Below are 18904 nucleotides of genomic sequence, written 5' to 3'. Positions count from 1 at the left end.
CGATCTGCTCACGCATAGCATAACACTCATCTCTAATTAGATAACTGAGTTCCCTTGATCCATGTTGCTTGTTCAACGTTGTGTGGCTAACGCTAAAACAACACCAGGCGAGCTAACCGTCGTTTAGCATGGACAGATTGGCTCATTTGCACCCAGAGGCGTAAAGTGCTAGCATCACATTCTCCTCATGATCTCCCGTGTCATATTCAGAGATGTTTGAATACTGCATTATTCAACACGGATGTGCAAACTGGTGTTACGACAGTTATCTACACTCATTTAAATTGTGCTATATACTCATTTTAATGGGGATTAAGTGAATTGTCATTTTCGACTTGGTTAATAGTCATGCTGTCTTTAGGGCTAAGTTTAGTTAAGTGTATCCAAAATGTGCAGTGCAGCACAGCCTTACATCTCTAACAAGAAACTACGGTTAAATACGTTTTAATGTGTCAGGTAATATTTTAAAAATACTTTCCTGATGAGTAAAGGAGAAGTGAGACACACAGGCTACCCCACAACAGGGAACGGGTAAGCTGGTTGTGCTTACCCGTATGAATTTTAGCATGTTCAGCTCGTTCCCGTCAAATTAATCTTACAGACGTCCCCTGACTGAGTTATTGAAATCCAATTCCTACTTTTAACACGAGGAATGTGTTGATTCGTCTTAAGTGTAAACGCAGCTCCAGTGCCACCTTACATTGTTTTAGCTCTACACATCTGCTCTGCTCTTCAGGCCTCGTGCATCTTACAGAAACCGCACGTTTGTAAAGCGAACAGAACACCTGATGCTGTTAAATTCTTATACAGACATGATGAACTATTGATAACAAAGTCCTTTCTGGTTACAGAAAATGTGTTACAGATGTAATGTGTAGATGGATGTTTCTAATGTATAATATATATCATATACCAAGACATAATTGTAATATGATAATATTTTTACCATAGAGGCTTATGTTTCCACGCATATTTAGATGTTAGGCTGTAGGGATGTTAGATGGTAGGGATGTTAGATGGTAGGGATGTTAGATGGTAGGGATGTGAGGGTGAGGACGGAGGCCTCCAAAGACACCAAGAGGCCCAACCCCATCTGCAGCCCCCACACCCTGACACTACATCTGTGTTGGTTGGACGCGGCAGATCAAAGCTGTAGGTCAGAAACCCCTCACCCTCCATTTCGACATGGCCACTGCTGAGGGGAAATTGACGGTTGCCAAAGAAACGTCTGTTACGTATGGCTAGATAATTTGGGTTTTGGGGGGGGGGGGGGGGGGGGTTAATGATTGGTAGCAAAGCATGATGGGAAGGGCTTTCCTGGACTCTCATCCTGGCTCTGTGTTGGCACCCTCCTCAGCCCATCCAGCCAGCAGATGAGGTCCCTCATTAAGACTCTATTACACGTTGAAGGACTGGCTGCTACCGAACAGAGATACTTATCAAATCCCCTCCAGCCCAGATAAATATTCATGAACGGCACGAGATTCAACACCATTTTATTTATTTTTTCTTACTCCAGACGCCTTGAATAAGTAGTCTTGAGTACCATTGTATTCATTAAGCAGGTGCTTTTATCCCTAGAAAGATTACAGAGGTGTGTGTTTGCATCATGTCAGATGACTCATTAGGTCATGGGCTATGCACCTTTACAACATAAGAAAATTAACTGTATGTGGTCAATTTCACTCCTTAGGATTGTTTCTATTGTACTGGCTTTTCTGCTAGCCTAGTACATTTACATTTAGTCATTTAGCAGACGCTCTTATCCAGAGCAACTTACAGTAAGTACAGGGAAATTTTCCCCGAGGCAAGTAGGGTGAAGTGCCTTGCCCAAGGACACAACGTCATTTGGCACGGCCAGGAATCGAACTGGCAACCTTCTGATTAATAGCCCAACTCCATAACCGCTCAGCCATCTGACCTTAGTATTGAGGGAGAGGGAGTTTCCTGTCTGATATCACATGAATAAAGTATCTTTTTAAGACCTAGTAGTAAAACCACGCCTCCTAGACTTGTCCTTATGTCTAATCTAAGCCTTGACACAATGTCTCCTTAATCCCACACGCACCAGATAAGAATGAATATCTCCCAGTTTTAAATAATTTAAAACTCCCAAACAGAGATTTCTTAGTGGTGGTTCATGAGAATGATCCGCCAGCACAGCGAAGCATGCATCCATTTTGCATGCTCCAGGAGGCTGTGCTTAATGGCTTTATCCCACGCAGCTGAACTAGATGGTGCTAAGCTTATTCACATGCCTGCCTACTTGATTCTTGTTAGGCAAGCCACAACCCCCCCCCCCCCCCCCCCCTCTGCCCCTCCTCATTCACAAAAACACAGGTTGCCATGCAACAGCTATCAACAGTGTATCCTTGAAATTAGCTTGTGTTTTTTTTCTCAGGAGTTTTTAGACAGTGTCAGGGCTGAACTGATTAACTAGCTAATGCTAACAAGCCTGTTAACAAGCCGAGTGCCAGCTTCCATTGAGTGAGAACATCGTTCTTGTCTCGTCCCAAGAGGAACCAGATTGTGCTGGGTAGCTATGGGTGAGTGTGAGTGTGTGTGTGTAGTCCAGTGATTCGCCGTGACCTTGTTCTGGTCCAGCCTCCACCTGCCGTTTCTCCCAGGGTGATGGTTATAAATACCCTCCAGACCTCACCCTCTCTGTCAATAGAGCCTCAGGGGCAGCTACTGGCCCTGCACACAGGCACGCACAAACAAAGGTATGAGAACACACACAGGAATGTGCTCATGCATTGTATCCACTCACAGAAACACACACAAGCATGCATACACACACACAGGAATGTGCTCATGCATTGAGTCACACAGACATTCACGCACTTACACACATACAGGAATGTGCACATACATGGGGTCCACACAGACACACACACACATACTCCCTGAGTGCTTCATCTACAGTGACATGCATCCAGGCATCATTCCTCTGCCCCACAGGTGGATGAGTTATCTGCTCTGTTTTTGGATAAACTGCAATCCTTGCTCTTTTGAATGCACTGGGGGTGTTTGTATGTGTGTGAGAGTGTATGTGTGTGTGTGTATGTGTGTGTGTATGTATGAGCGTGTGTGTGCGTGTGCGTGTTCGGCAATTCCCGCCTGGCACACTGACACAGATGGCGGTGCAGGACCAGAGTGCTGAGCTGGCTGGATCACCTAGTAGATGTCATTTGCACGTTCTGCACTGTAGGCAGGTTGACCTCCCAACCTTCAGCGCATCTCTCCTGACTCCAGCTCTCTTGCTAACTCCATCTCATCTTTCCTGACTCCAGCTCTCTTGCTAACTCCATCTCATCTCTCCTGACTCCAGCTCTCTTGCTAACTCCATCTCATCTCTCCTGACTCCAGCTCTCTTGCTAACTCCATCTCATCTCTCCTGACTCCAGCTCTCTTGCTAACTCCGTCTCATCTCTCCTGACTCCAGCTCTGCTAGCTTCATCTCACAGCCCTAGCCACGGTTAGCACTGCTAGCGCTGCTAGGTCCCACTGGACAGCAACCATGTTTATTGAGAGAGATACCATGTGTGCTTTGCCTGGTCCTTCTCTTGTTCTACACACGTGTCAGTGATTTAGTGGATGGGCGTAGCTCAGTGGCAGAGGATCAAAGGGTCACAGCTTCAAATCCCACTCTGTCACAATGGCATAAATTAAGACATTACTGCAATGTTATTGTTACATGGTGATGTGATTTTCATCACCTCAGAGGGAGAGCGGGGGTGTGTGCAGCCTATAACCTCCATCCTAATGGATGAGCCAGATGCTGTTCTTCCTAGCGTGTCTGACTACCTCCCGTACGGTTAGCTAGCAGTGGTGGGTGGGGTGGGAGCTGGCCCAGCCTAGCTAGCTAGGCGGTGTGCTTGTGTTATTTGTGAGTCCTCCGAGACATTATCTCGTCCTGTCTCATCTGAGGAATGCAGGCCTCACCCCTCAGCCCGACACTCAAGAAGACCCCATGGCTGTCACGGTAACGAATCCTGGAACATTGCCACGCTATCCGGAGGAGTTGAAAAGGTCCACCTCTGTAAAGGTCATAACTGAAAATGGAGGCTGGGCAAAAATAATGATTGGGAGGTGTGGGGGAGCGTTGAAAGGGGGTTTTCTCTGTCGGTGTGCACTGTGACCCCACTGCTAGCCTAATAAGCCATGGTAAAAGCGAGAGACGGCATGGAGGAAACATCAAGCCGTACCCGTGATGACAAGCCAACGATTGTTTTGAATCTAGGTCGAACTCGATTCCAGCTAAGGTAGTGCTAGCCTAACTGCAGAAAGTGACAACGTTGTTTGAATCAGCTTGTTTCAAAGGGGTTTCTTTATTAATGAAATGCTATATGAGTAAATGCTTTCAAATAACAGTAGAAGGGTAAAACTTTAAACGGGAAGTTTAAATCATAATATAGCTTAGGACCATTTTTACACAGAATTGCCTAATACTGAGAATCTATCATTGATTTACTCTACGTGGTAAGCCAGTGAGACCAAGTGGAACTGTCACACACACATACGACCATGGGCTTTATGGCTGAATAACGGGCTCTAGATCGTTTTAATGTGGCCAGTCAAAGATCACTGTTCATTACCATCTATCATCCTTGAGCACATACGTAACCATTCCACAAACATTCATGTCCGTGAGGCACACAAAAGTCCTTGTCTCTCTTTTCTATCTCTATACACAGTTTTTGCTTATATGACCTGCATACAGTCTTGAAGTCTCTCTCTCTCCCTTGCATATACTGTTTTTATATAGGCTACAGGTCCCGTTTTTGCTCAGCAGATATGACCTGTACTTTCAGAGGATGGATAGTACAGCCCCTGTTTATCTCTCACACCAACCCATTGTCTTCCAGGTTCCCACTCCGCTATCAGGGGGATTGGATGCAGGCGTACGCATTGAAGCAGAACTAAATGAGTAAATGGATTGGTTATTCAGGCCAGTTGAACAGGCTGACCAGATGAAGGCCCCATATCTTGTTTGCAGACACTGTGCTGCAGGGAGATAAGTGTTTTTCATCTACATTCATTGTCTGCTTGGGTTCCACTGCCCTAGCTGTTTGATTGAAAGTGAGAAGAAAGGATTTAAAGCCAAGAAGAATGGCTGCTTATACGATGAGCAATAAAACAATAAAATAATCAGTTTTAAGCATAGACCTATGTTGACCTGCATTTCAGGACAACCTAAGGTAGTAGGCTATAAAGAGAGGTTGTGATGCAAAACTTCTCCATGTTACTTTTTGTTCATATTCTCTGCTGAGGTGAACCAATCAGGATCCCGCTGACCATCGCCACTTCCTGAAAACCTCCCTTACTTCCTGGTATTCATGACACAAGTTAGCTAGCCCCTTCCCCTCCGAGCTTACATAACTGATGGAGAAAAGAGCAGGCGGGTCGTATTGTGTTTGAGCCCCAGAAAGGGGAACAGAGCGCATTGTTTAATTCACTCGCTGGGAGGAAGTAGCCTACATTCAATAGTTTTGCATAAAAAGTACAGAGTTACTGTATTTGAGTCTCTCTGAGTTGCTGTGAAACCCAAACCCCCCCCCCCCTCCCCCGCCCCGACGTATCTGGTTTCATCAAAAGCGTCCGGGAAGTGTGTGCATCATGGAATGTGTAGGCCTATTGACTCAATATAGAACAATACTGGAGCAATTCCAGAAATGCAGTCGGTTCGCAATCAGCAAGCATCTTTTAGGGAATCCCTCGTCTAACAGGACCTGCGTCTCTGTTTGTCCTGAAGCGGGAAGGTAGTGTTTGTGTAAGGCTCAGTTCTGAGTGTCAGCTGTTTTAGGACCTGCAGTATAGAAGGAAGTCGGTGACAATGTTTTGAATTTTAAAAGGCATTGATACTTGATACTGAATACTTAATATTGACATTTAAACACCACCGAATTTATTGATTTAGAATTCACCTAATTTAAAAATTCTAAGTTTGGAAATTACATTTACATTTAGTCATTTAGCAGACACTCTTTTCCAGAGCGACTTACAGTAAGTACAGGGACATTCCCCCGAGGCAAGTAGGGTGAAGTGCCTCACCCAAGGACACAACGTCATTTGGCACGGCCGGGAATCGAACCAACGACCTTCTGATTAATAGCCCGACTCCCTAACCACTCAGCCATCTGACCCCCATGACTGCCCCCCAAATTCAGGATGCCCAGTGCTCAAATTCAAAAGATGAAATTCACATCCCAAAAATTTGAGACGAAAATATTCCAATTCAGACCTTTTACAGTGTCAGTAAAAGTAGTTAGTGCTAGCAAGGCTAGCTCTGTAGCTATCTAGGATTTGAGCAGTAACGTTAGCTAGGCTAGCTGGCTAACACTTTTTAGCTACATAATGTAGCTACTCAATGATCTGTCAGCTGTCTTGCTAGTCGTTAACTCACATACATAGTTGGTCTGTCATATTTGTTCCCTATGGGTAATGTAATGTTTCATGTCTAGTCAGTTTCTAACAAAAATCTGCCACAAAGCGATCGGTCGATGAAAAAAACTAAAACAAGAAGCCGCACTATCTGAGTGTAGGGTAAATAAGAGATCAATAACTAAGGGTTAACATAACCTGTTATGATTATAAAATGTCAAGTTTATAACTTGAACCCCCGGAAGTTCTAGACCTGGCCTTGGTAGTTACGCACCTACCTTACAATGTGTGCTTACTGTGGTGCTGATGGACACTTTGTCTTCTTTGATCGCTCATATACATTTAGCGGTGAAAGTGTTAAACATGTGTTATAAGCGCAAATTAAGTAAACGGGTGTGTTGGGCGGCCGCAAAAATATTTGAGCTATGCAAGTGGGTTGCAAAGTGGAAAAGGTCGGGAATCGCTGATTATCTATGGCTAACACTATCTATTCGTTTAGCAGACACTCTTTCATCCAAGGTGACATACACTGGTTGGATTTGAACCGGGGACCTCCTTGATCTGTAGTCAGATACTGTGCCACTGAGCTATACCCTATCCCTTTAGATCTATTCACAGTGGCTCATCTCTGACTCATAATGGTGTCTGTCTGTGAGAGAAGCTTTTGTGCTCGTTCACGCGTACACAAACACTCATATCCAAGATAAAGGAAAGGTAGAGGGACTTCATCTCAATAACAACATGGATCAAACAGCCCGTCTGCCCTCACCTTTAATCTGGGAGGGGAGGAGGAGAGGGGGGGCGAAGGAGGTTGGTGTTGTCAGAGCGACTCACATCACCATACAAGGTTGTCTGTTGTGTCTAGCCTTCTGACATCAGAGGTTTAGCAGAGCACTGATCTGCTTGTGAGCTGTCTCCAGTTTAACATTCACCTCACGTGTAATATTCTCCTCACTTCTGCTGTATTCAACTGGCAGGACAGTCCATTTATAACGCCAGTTGAATGCTGTTTGAGTGTGTGTGTGTGTGTGTAACAGCAGATGTATGTCCAGGTTTTCCACATGCTTGGGGGGAGAATCAGGCGAGATATTCTCACTGTGTATATTTGCGGCTGGTCTAAACATCTCCGAACTTGTCCAATCAAGGAAAGAGAACCAGAAAACGCAGCGGCGTGGTTGGAACGGTGGAAAGAGAGAGGGTTCTTCACATTCCTTCCTACAGCCCATCTCCAGGGAGATCTGGACTATCTAACAGTGAAGCCACAATTGATGGTTCTGCATATTTCCCTCTCAGCAGAGCAGAGCTCTGGAGTGGCGCTGTTTCCTCCTCTGTGATGTCACAGACCCGAAGAGGAGGGGGGACAAACGCAAAGCAGTCTGCCATCTAGTGGTGGGCTCTGGTACTGCTGCTCTTGGCTGGGGTTCGTTGGCAAGAACGCTTGCTTTTCCCCCACACCCCCCTTCTCCAGTCATCCCCTGGTTTGCATATGAGGAGTAGCATCCTGTGTTCCCCCTCCTGATGCCCGAGCAGGAGCCACTGCAGTAGTGTTCACGCTGCATTTACACCCTCCACAGGTAAACCAGTCTGTTCCCAAAATCAATTTAATACCTGTCAGCCCCAGTGGATCGAGACAGAAGGGAGCGACGTAAGATATCTGAGCCAAAGACTATTCTGTTGTCTGTTTTTGGTTGTTAGATTAACATTACGCTACCTTTTCCTCTGCATTTCCTGCAGCCTACATCTCCACTCGCCCATAACTGCCTCACATAATACATGACCCCATTGATTGGTGACTAGGATATTCCTAGGTTATGCTTCTGGTAATGGGATTAGTTCTAGGGAGGATGGGTCTAGCTCAGTGCTAGAATATTTAACAGAAGATTAAGAGGTGGCAGGTTCAAATCCCATCCCACACCCCCCCTCCGTACGTCACTTGATGAAAGCACCTGCAAAACGAACACCGTATTATTAATATCACGTATGAATAATGGGACGTGCTCCTGGTACTGTGACTGCAGGGCTGTTCCCTGCTCTGCCAGTAGGTGGCATCAGAGGCCTAGTGGTTAGAGGCGCTGCGAGCCCGAGTCCACAGTGGGAAACCCCCCCGTGGCCAGAGTCCGGTCACTGTCAGGGTCGGCGCTGCGTGATGTCACACGCGCTAGGTAACACCTCTCACCGCTCTGGGGATTCACATCCGGTTAAATCAAACGTTCCAGAACGTTCTCTGTGAATGCGTCTGGCATATTGTGACGGGAGCTACGCTGAAGTGACATGATACTATGATGGCGTTACTCAAGTGCTGATGTACTATGAATGCACTGCGTGCTATTCCTGTCGTTTAGTTGTTGGTGTTTAATTTCCTGTTTCCTTTTAGCTGTTCTTTCTTAGAGCTGTGGAGTAGATGTTTACTGTGGAGGGGCAGCAGGTCACTGAAGCTAAACTGAGCCTATCTCTGCTGACACTTACCCCTGATCCAGCCCTCGTGCTGGGGTTAGCCTGTGTCTGCTAGTAGCTAGGTTACTACCTGGCTGGTTAGGGTTAGGTTTAGGGGAGGTTGCTGCCTGGCTGTGTACAGGGTTAGGTTTAGGGGAGGTTAATGCCTGGCTGTGTACTGGGTTAGGTTAGGTTACTGCCTGTCTGTGTACTGGGTTAGGTTAGGTTACTGCCTGTCTGTGTACAGGGTTAGGTTAGATTACTGCCTGTCTGTGTACTGGGTTAGGTTAGATTACTGCCTGTCTGTGTACTGGGTTAGGTTAGGTTACTGCCTGTCTGTGTACTGGGTTAGGTTAGATTACTGCCTGTCTGTGTACTGGGTTAGGTTAGATTACTGCCTGTCTGTGTACTGGGTTAGGTTAGGTTACTGCCTGTCTGTGTACAGGGTTAGGTTAGATTACTGCCGGTCTGTGTACTGGGTTAGGTTAGATTACTGCCTGTCTGTGTACTGGGTTAGGTTAGGTTACTGCCTGTCTGTGTACTGGGTTAGGTTAGGTTACTGCCTGTCTGTGTACTGGGTTAGGTTAGGTTACTGCCTGTCTGTGTACTGGGTTAGGTTAGGTTACTGCCTGTCTGTGTACTGGGTTAGGTTAGGTTACTGCCTGTCTGTGTACTGGGTTAGGTTAGGTTACTGCCTGTCTGTGTACTGGGTTAGGTTAGGTTACTGCCTGTCTGTGTACTGGGTTAGGTTAGGTTACTGCCTGTCTGTGTACTGGGTTAGGTTAGGTTACTGCCTGTCTGTGTACTGGGTTAGGTTAGATTACTGCCTGTCTGTGTACTGGGTTAGGTTAGATTACTGCCTGTCTGTGTACTGGGTTAGGTTAGGTTACTGCCTGTCTGTGTACTGGGTTAGGTTAGGTTACTGCCTGTCTGTGTACTGGGTTAGGTTAGGTTAATGCCTGGCTGTGTACTGGGTTAGGTTAGGTTACTGCCTGTCTGTGTACAGGGTTAGGTTAGGTTTCTAGCTGCCTGTGTAAATGGAGTGATTGTGGTTGGAGTCTTCAGGTAGATCTGATCTGAAGGGTCGGACCCTGGATGATTGTCGGGTCTCCAGAGTGGTGTCTCCTGGCTGGGCTGAGAGCGAGCGAGCGAGGGGGGTGGGGGGGGGGGGGGGGGGGCGTCTTCTATGAACACAAACCCTCTCCTGTCTCCCCCGTCGACCTCCTGTCTCCCCTCTGCCAACAAAGACAACCCAGTTCACCCCCCCTCCCCCCCACACACACACACTCCCACACACACACACACACACTTGGATATCCTCACAGACATGGAGAAACACACACACACACACACAGTGCAGTGTGTGCAGCAGAGACAGAGGTGAGCTGTTGACTGCTCACTCAGGGAGGTCACTCTATTTCACCTCCATCTTAGACTGGTGCCACGGCAACCAGGGACTGGAACTGGTCACCTGTCTGAATAGGGAGTGTGTAGTCTGGAGTAGTGCTTCTCTCTCTCTCTGTATCTCTCTTTGTCTCTATCTCTCTCTTCCTCCCTCTCTCTCTGTATCTCTCTTTGTCTCTATCTCTCTCTTCCTCCCTCTCTCTCTGTATCTCTCTTTGTCTCTATCTCTCTCTTCCTCCCTCTCTCTCTGTATCTCTCTTTGTCTCTATCTCTCTCTTCCTCCCTCTCTCTCTGTATCTCTCTTTGTCTCTATCTCTCTCTTCCTCCCTCTCTCTCTGTATCTCTCTTTGTCTCTATCTCTCTCTTCCTCCCTCTCTCTCTGTATCTCTCTTTGTCTCTATCTCTCTCTTCCTCCCTCTCTCTCTGTATCTCTCTTTGTCTCTATCTCTCTCTTCCTCCCTCTCTCTCTGTATCTCTCTTTGTCTCTATCTCTCTCTTCCTCCCTCTCTCTCTGTATCTCTCTTTGTCTCTATCTCTCTCTTCCTCCCTCTCTCTCTGTATCTCTCTTTGTCTCTATCTCTCTCTTCCTCCCTCTCTCTCTGTATCTCTCTTTGTCTCTATCTCTCTCTTCCTCCCTCTCTCTCTGTATCTCTCTTTGTCTCTATCTCTCTCTTCCTCCCTCTCTCTCTGTATCTCTCTTTGTCTCTATCTCTCTCTTCCTCCCTCTCTCTCTGTATCTCTCTTTGTCTCTATCTCTCTCTTCCTCCCTCTCTCTCTGGGCTAGAATCTCTCCCTCTCTGAGCTAGAATCCTTCTCTCTGTTCAATCGCATAAAACATGTCAGATGTCTCTATGTCTCCACATCACATGTTTTGAATAATGTATAACGTATTCATGTAGCTGACCGAGCGTTCTGTTCTGTTTTGTGTGTGTGTGTGTGTGTGTGTGTGTGTGTGTAGGACCTGGAGATCGTCTACTCGTACCTGCACGGTATGGAGGCTCTGTCCAACCTCCGAGAACACCAGCTGAGGTGAGGGGCTCCTTCCAGCCACGCCCACGCCGCCCACACACACACACACACTTCAGCCACGCCCACGCCGCCCACACACACACACACTTCAGCCACGCCCACGCCGCCCACACACACACACACTTCAGCCACGCCCACGCCGCCCACACACACACACACTTCAGCCACGCCCACGCCGCCCACACACACACACACTTCAGCCACGCCCACGCCGCCCACACACACACACACTTCAGCCACGCCCACGCCGCCCACACACACACACACACTTCAGCCACACCCACGCCGCCCACACACACACACACACTTCAGCCACGCCCACGCCGCCCACACACACACTTCAGCCACGCCCACGCCGCCCACACACACACTTCAGCCACGCCCACGCCGCCCACACACACTTTAGCCACGCCCACGCCGCCCACACACACACACACTTCAGCCACGCCCACGCCGCCCACACACACACACTTCAGCCACGCCCACGCCGCCCACACACACACTTCAGCCACGCCCACACCGCCACACACACACACACACACACACACACACACACACTTCAGCCATGCCCACGCCGCCCACACACACACACACACGCACACACACACACACTTCAGCCATGCCCACGCCGCCCACACACACACACACACACACACACTTCAGCCACGCCCACGCCGCCCACACACACACACACTTCAGCCACGCCCACGCCGCCCACACACACACACACTTCAGCCACGCCCACGCCGCCCACACACACACACACTTCAGCCACGCCCACGCCGCCCACACACACACACACTTCAGCCACACCCACGCCGCCCACACACACACACACACTTCAGCCACGCCCACGCCGCCCACACACACACACACTTCAGCCACGCCCACGCCGCCCACACACACACACACTTCAGCCACGCCCACGCCGCCCACACACACACACACTTCAGCCACGCCCACGCCGCCCACACACACACACACTTCAGCCACGCCCACGCCGCCCACACACACACACACTTCAGCCACACCCACGCCGCCCACACACACACACACACTTCAGCCACGCCCACGCCGCCCACACACACACACTTCAGCCACGCCCACGCCGCCCACACACACACACACACTTCAGCCACGCCCACGCCGCCCACACACACACTTCAGCCACGCCCACGCCGCCCACACACACTTTAGCCACGCCCACGCCGCCCACACACACACACACACACTTCAGCCACGCCCACGCCGCCCACACACACACACTTCAGCCACGCCCACGCCGCCCACACACACACTTCAGCCACGCCCACACCGCCCACACACACACACACACACACACACACACTTCAGCCATGCCCACGCCGCCCACACACACACACACACGCACACACACACACACACTTCAGCCATGCCCACGCCGCCCACACACACACACACACACACTTCAGCCATGCCCACGCCGCCCACACACACACACACACACACTTCAGCCACGCCCACGCCGCCCACACACACACACACACTTCAGCCACGCCCACGCCGCCCACACACACACTTCAGCCACGCCCACACCGCCCACACACACACACACACACTTCAGCCATGCCCACGCCGCCCACACACACACACACACACACACACTTCAGCCATGCCCACGCCGCCCACACACACACACTTCAGCCATGCCCACGCCGCCCAAACACACACACACACACCACTAGCTACCACAGGACTGTCACATGCGTATCATATGAACCAGACTGAATACCCGCTGAAAACCAACTGACATCAGTATTAGCTGGTGTTTGTGTCTCCAGCAACTCCCTGCCCTCTCTCACACACACACACACACACACACACACACACACACACACACACACACACACACTCACATGCTCTATAAACACTGCCTATCAGGAGAGCAGTTCCCAGCAATCCATGTGTGCATACATGTGGCTCACACTGGAAGGGAACAATACAGCATCACATGACCTGACCAGAGAGGACTAGAACATTCCACAGCCTGATCCCCCCCCCCCCCACACACACACAGCCTGACCCCCCCCCCCCCCACACACACACACACACACACACAGCCTGATCCCCCCCCCCCCCACACACACATACACACACACAGCCTGACCCCCCCCCCCCCACACACACAGCCTGACCCCCCCCCCCCCCCCCCACACACACACACACACACAGCCTGACCCCCCCCCACACACACACACACACAGCCTGACCCCCCCCCCCCCCACACACACACACACAGCCTGACCCCCCCCCCCCCCCCACACACACACACACACACATACACACACACACACACACAGTCCTCGCTCACTCTCCCACCCTGGTTGAGTTTAAAGAATGTCTCCACAGCCCCAGGGAGCAGTCTTTGCCTCTTTAAGCATTTGAGACTTTTTACTGGAAACAATCCCACTACCCAAAAGTCCATCTACCGTGATATTATGGTGTGTTTTTTTACAAGTGTGTTGAGAATGTGCTGTGTTTCTCTGTGGTATTCGATAGGGACTTGTTTTTGTAGCGAGTTGTTTTTCCAATGGTTGAGCAACTCCAGAATGACAAGTTCTTGAAGCTATTTTAGAGTTTACCCTGTTTTCCTCAAGTGTTTACAATAATGTGCAGTCAGTGGGCGAAGTTGTGAAAACTTTGGCCACTGTTGTTTTGTTAGGGTTTGTTGTTGTAGGAATTATTGTATATGTCTGCTTCACATTCATGATTCGAGCTGTCAACCTGTCCTGTTTGCCAACAATATTAATGCAAAGCATTTAGTCAGAACTTGTCAGGTATTATTAGTACGGGTGTAATGATACACTGAGTTCATGGTACAATACGTATCACGATACTGGGTGTACGATACAATACGTATCACAATATTCTTTTATTTATTTTTTATGAAACTGAAATTAAATTAACAGATTTATTTCCAAAACATTAAACATTTTCAAAAATGTTCTTTTTTGTACATACAATTTAGTTAACTCAGTTCAAGCGATTTTTGTGAATGCAGTGAATGCACACATGACGCAGGTGCAGAGTAGGTCGCGTGCTGGTAGCTCAACCAATAGGATCAAACGGACGTCATATTGTAAAAAATATTGCCATAACTCTACGATACATATTGTAAAAATTTTGTATTGCGATATATTGTTCCATGATATATTGTTCCACCCCTAATTATTAGTATCATATTATTCATTCACAATGGTATCTTAACTCCTCTCCTCTCCTCAAGGATCATGTGTGAGACGGTACGCTACGAGAGACATGAAGCCAATGAAGTGCTCTACTAGTAAGTCCCCTTCTCTCTCCTGTTGGTGTACTCTCTCTCCTGTATGTCTACAAGTACCTGTATGTCTACAAGTACCTGTATGTCTACAAGTACCTGTATGTCTACATGTACCTGTATGTCTACATGTACCTGTATGTCTACAAGTACCTGTATGTCTACATGTACCTGTATGTCTACATGTACCTGTATGTCTACAAGTACCTGTATGTCTGTGTACGTCTGTGTGCTGGGATGGTACCTGTGTGTGTGGCCCCTGGTTCCTTTCCCCTCTGTACTGTGTGAGCGTATCTCCAGTGTTGTGTTCCACCAGCATCTATGGTCTCCCTCTATCAGTCCATCTGTGGAGGTCAGACCAAACCCAGTGAGTCAGGCTGCTTGGCCGGGTGAGTCTTCCATGCTAGCAGCTGGATGCGTGGCCCCAGGGGGTCCTAATGAAAACAGATGATGCTAGAGCAGGAGAGGATCGTCTCTGAGGAATCAGGACTCATTCTGAACCACTCTGCTGCACCACTGAAGCAGAAACACCCGGAAGGTACTCCAACTAAAATCTCATTTGATCCACTCTCCAAGTAATTGGCTGGTGAGTTGATAAGACTGTGTAGTGGTGTTGGCTTGGTGTGTTGCTGGGCTAGCTAGCAGGCTAGTCTGGGCTGGGATGGTCTGCTACCGGGGAACTGAAGCCCGTTCCTTGTCTCTGACCACGGAGAACCTCCTGGTTGGCCTCTGAGGCGAGGTGTGCGTCGACAGGAGGGACGGCTTCAGAGGTCAGCAGGCAGGCCAGCGTCCAGGAGACTTCTAGAAGAAGAGATGCTCTTCAGAAACGCCTGTTACAGAGCAGGATGGTGTGTGTGTGTGTTTGTAGGTGTGTGTGTAATGACCTTTTAAAGGGTGACTCTTCTCAAGAAAGGGGGCCCGAGGATGGCTTGTCTCTCCGTTTCTCCCCATCCCTCCCTCCTCCCTCCTCCCTCCCTCCCTCCTCCCTCCTCCCTCCCCCTCCCTTTGAGTGGGACAGGACAGCAGAACATGGTGAGCCCAGAGTCATGAGACATGCCAGATGGGATGGAATCATCTGCCAGGTTCTGGGAGAACTCCTAATTGTTATATAATGATCATTTATAATTCATGTGTATCGACTAAACATCCCATCTGCATGGACGTACAGTGATTGAGAATATTGATATGAGATAACAACTTTTGACTGGGCTCTGGTTAATGGATAGAGGGTTGAGGGACTGTGTTACAAAAATGCAGATAGACAGAAAGCACAACATACAGCTCATATATATATATATACAACACATAGATCCTCCCAGTGTTGATGAGTTGAAGTACGGTACTTGCTACCTTGCAGGTGTAGAATAACAGCCCATCCCCACCTACAAACTCCCAGCATCCTTTGTGCTTCATAAAGAATTGAGGCACATTCTCGTGAAAACATTGCGATAATAATCAGATTATTAAGCTCCCAACACCCCACCCCCCCCCCGCACACTCCTACGACCTCACTTCCTGTCTCTAAATGCTTCCCGGGGGGGTTGGTGTTGTCGCTGTATGCCTCGCCATGGTTTCCAGCGCGTGTGACCTAGTTCAGTCAAGCTGTCGCGCTGTGTAAGACTCTCCTGTCTTCTACTTTGGTGTTCCCTCCTTCCTCCTCTCCTCTCTCCTCTCATCCCTCCTTCCTCCTCTCCTCACGAGGCGCGAAGTGAAGCAGTGCATCGGTGTGCCAGACATGAATAATTGAGCGTTTCATTTGCTCCGCCTCCGACTGCGAGGGAGGCCAGGGAAGAGGGGAACGAGTGCATCGAGGGAAGATGAGGAGACGGGGAGAGAGACGGGACACCTAGGGAGGAGGGAGGGGTGCAAGAAGGACAGAGGGTAGAGTACGAGATGCTAGAGACAGAGAGCGAGAGACACAGAGAGACAGAGAAAGAAAGACACAGAGAGAGAGACAGAGAGAGAGAGAGACAGAGAGAGACAGAGACGGAGAGACAGAGACGGAGAGACAGAGACGGAGAGACAGAGACGGAGAGACAGAGACGGAGAGAGAGACGGAGAGAGAGACGGAGAGAGAGACGGAGAGAGAGACGGAGAGAGAGACGGAGAGAGGGGGACAGAGAGAGAGACAGAGAGAGAGAGATGGTTTTGTCTGTGTCAGTGAGGCATTGTAGCGTGCCTCATTACTCTCAGAATAAAGGTGTGAGAAGAGGGGGGAGCCAGGGACACAAATACTTTGTTCTCTATGATAAAACCCTCTCTCAACTCGGGGAAGGGTGATGTGGGTGTGTTTGATGTGTGTGCGAGTGTGTTCCTGCTGTGTGTCTCTCTTCGTGCCTGTTTGAACTATGTATTCCGATATCTGGAACTGAAAGCAGAAGCGCCCCTTCCTCGTGTCGTGTGGTTGATTCCTCTATGAGTGAGTTCCTCCCAGCTTGTCTCAGGTGCTGAATCTGCTGACCCTAATCACACCCGCTCCTCCATTAGCACCAGCTAGCTTTAAATTGAAACCACTGGCAAGATAAGCGTTTTCCACCCCGCTGTGCAGCTGGAGTCAGCTAACACACACACACACACAGATGTACTGCCTTCCTTACAGCACACACAGCTTCACTGTCTGTGTGTGTGTGTGTGTGTGGGGGAGGTGTGTGTGTGTGTGTGGAGGAGAGGGAGTGTGTGTGCGTGTGTGCAGGATCCTGTCTTCCTGGCTGGTTGCCACTTCTCCTTTTCTCCACCTGCTACTGCCTCCACACACTGACTCCACACACTGCCTCCACATTCTGCCTCCACACACTGCCTCCACACTCTGCCTCCACACTCTGCCTCCACACACTGCCTCCCCACTCTGCCTCCACACTCTGCCTCCCCACACTGCCTCCACACTCTGCCTCCACACACTGCCTCCCCACACTGCCTCCCCACACTGCCTCCACACTCTGCCTCCCCACACTGCCTCCACACTCTGCCTCCCCACACTGCCTCCACACTCTGCCTCCCCACACTGCCTCCCCACACTGCCTCCACACTCTGCCTCCCCACACTGCCTCCACACTCTGCCTCCCCACACTGCCTCCACACTCTGCCTCCCCACACTGCCTCCGCACTCTGCCTCCCCAGAGTGCTGGTCTGGGAGCAGGTTTGCCCCTCCCTCACACAACCTGGAGGTCTGCTGGGCCCAGGTGCATGCTGGGAGGCCAGGCCAGGTCTCTGGTTGGCCCTGTGCTGTTCCTGTCAGTTGACGGGGAGGATCCAGGCACAGGAACTTCGGTCTGCGAAGATTATCGGTCACATTCCTGTGGGCAATTTCAAGAAAAGGAACAGGGTTATGTTCTAGAAATACTGTTGTTCTCCTTCACTGCTTCCTGTTTCTCATCAGATTGATGTCAGTGTCATGATATTATCAGTGATTTATGTGATGTGTGAAGTGGTTCTACATGGTACATGTTTCTAACCACCATGTCTTTCTCTTCCTCTCTCTCCCCGCTCCCTCCTTCCCCCCTCCTCTCTCTCTCCCCGCTCCCTCCTTCCCCCTCTCTCAGTCCTGATGATGTAGGCAGCTGCTGGTACATCCTGCTGTCTGGATCGGTCTTCATCAAGGAGTCCATGTTCCTCCCCAGGAGCAGGTGAGAAGCCCCCTCATCTCTCTCTCTGTCTCTGCCCCCTACCAGAGCACCCAGAGCTGCAACAACAGCTCATTGTTGTGTAGTACTCACTCTGCAGGGTCAAACACTAGAACAGCCTTTCATTACACAGCCCAGTCTCTGGGGTGTTGCTCAACGGGAGAATGTCTTTCCTGAAAAGGTGGGCGTCTTGAAACAATGAACTTTTCATTACTGCGATGTAATGTACCCGTTCCCCTCGCAACACAGAGCGCAGCTACTGACCTGCTGCTCAGAGCTGGTCTCTCCTCTCTCCTCACCCCTCTCTCCTCTGGGGAGGATAATCCCCAAGGTGGGGTGGGCTCATGTTGGAACAGTGCCTGGTCTCTCCCCTGGTTCAGATGGAACCTCAAGGAGATCTGGAATCTTCCGAGGCGTGTTGCAAACATCGTCAGATGACGATGCGGGGCGGGAGAAGCGTCTGCTCGGCACGCTAGCGAGCCGCAGGGCGACACACTGCGCCCCCTGCTGACAGGGAGGGGGGCTAACTCTGGCTCACCACCATGCTTGTTGTGCTTTAACACAGGCTAAACGTGGTCTGGATGAACGCTACGAAATCAAGTAAATGTGCCTATTGCAGCTCTGTTACATGGAAGTCAGTATCTTTGCTGAGATCTGTATGTTACAAGGAACTACATGCACCGCCTGCTCTTATCAGCCTCGGATGCAAATACACACG

The 18904-nt window shown here is 49.6% G+C and overlaps 1 protein-coding gene across 1 annotated transcript in view; it reads left to right on the top strand.

Moving 5' to 3' along the window:
- LOC134032900 (rap guanine nucleotide exchange factor 6) overlaps positions 1 to 18904 on the top strand; it is a 36618-nt gene that overhangs the window by 11646 nt on the left and 6068 nt on the right. The window contains exons 2-4 of the mRNA XM_062476953.1: positions 11180 to 11250; positions 14516 to 14572; positions 18106 to 18189. Coding sequence (XP_062332937.1) covers positions 11180 to 11250; positions 14516 to 14572; positions 18106 to 18189 — 212 coding nt within the window. The remainder of the gene's footprint in view (positions 1 to 11179; positions 11251 to 14515; positions 14573 to 18105; positions 18190 to 18904) is intronic.

Source organism: Osmerus eperlanus, chromosome 13 (genome assembly GCF_963692335.1).
Source record: "Osmerus eperlanus chromosome 13, fOsmEpe2.1, whole genome shotgun sequence".
Lineage (NCBI taxonomy): Eukaryota > Metazoa > Chordata > Actinopteri > Osmeriformes > Osmeridae > Osmerus > Osmerus eperlanus.
The sequence above is the reverse complement of the archived record's forward strand: the minus strand, read 5'-3'. Positions and strand labels throughout refer to the sequence as shown.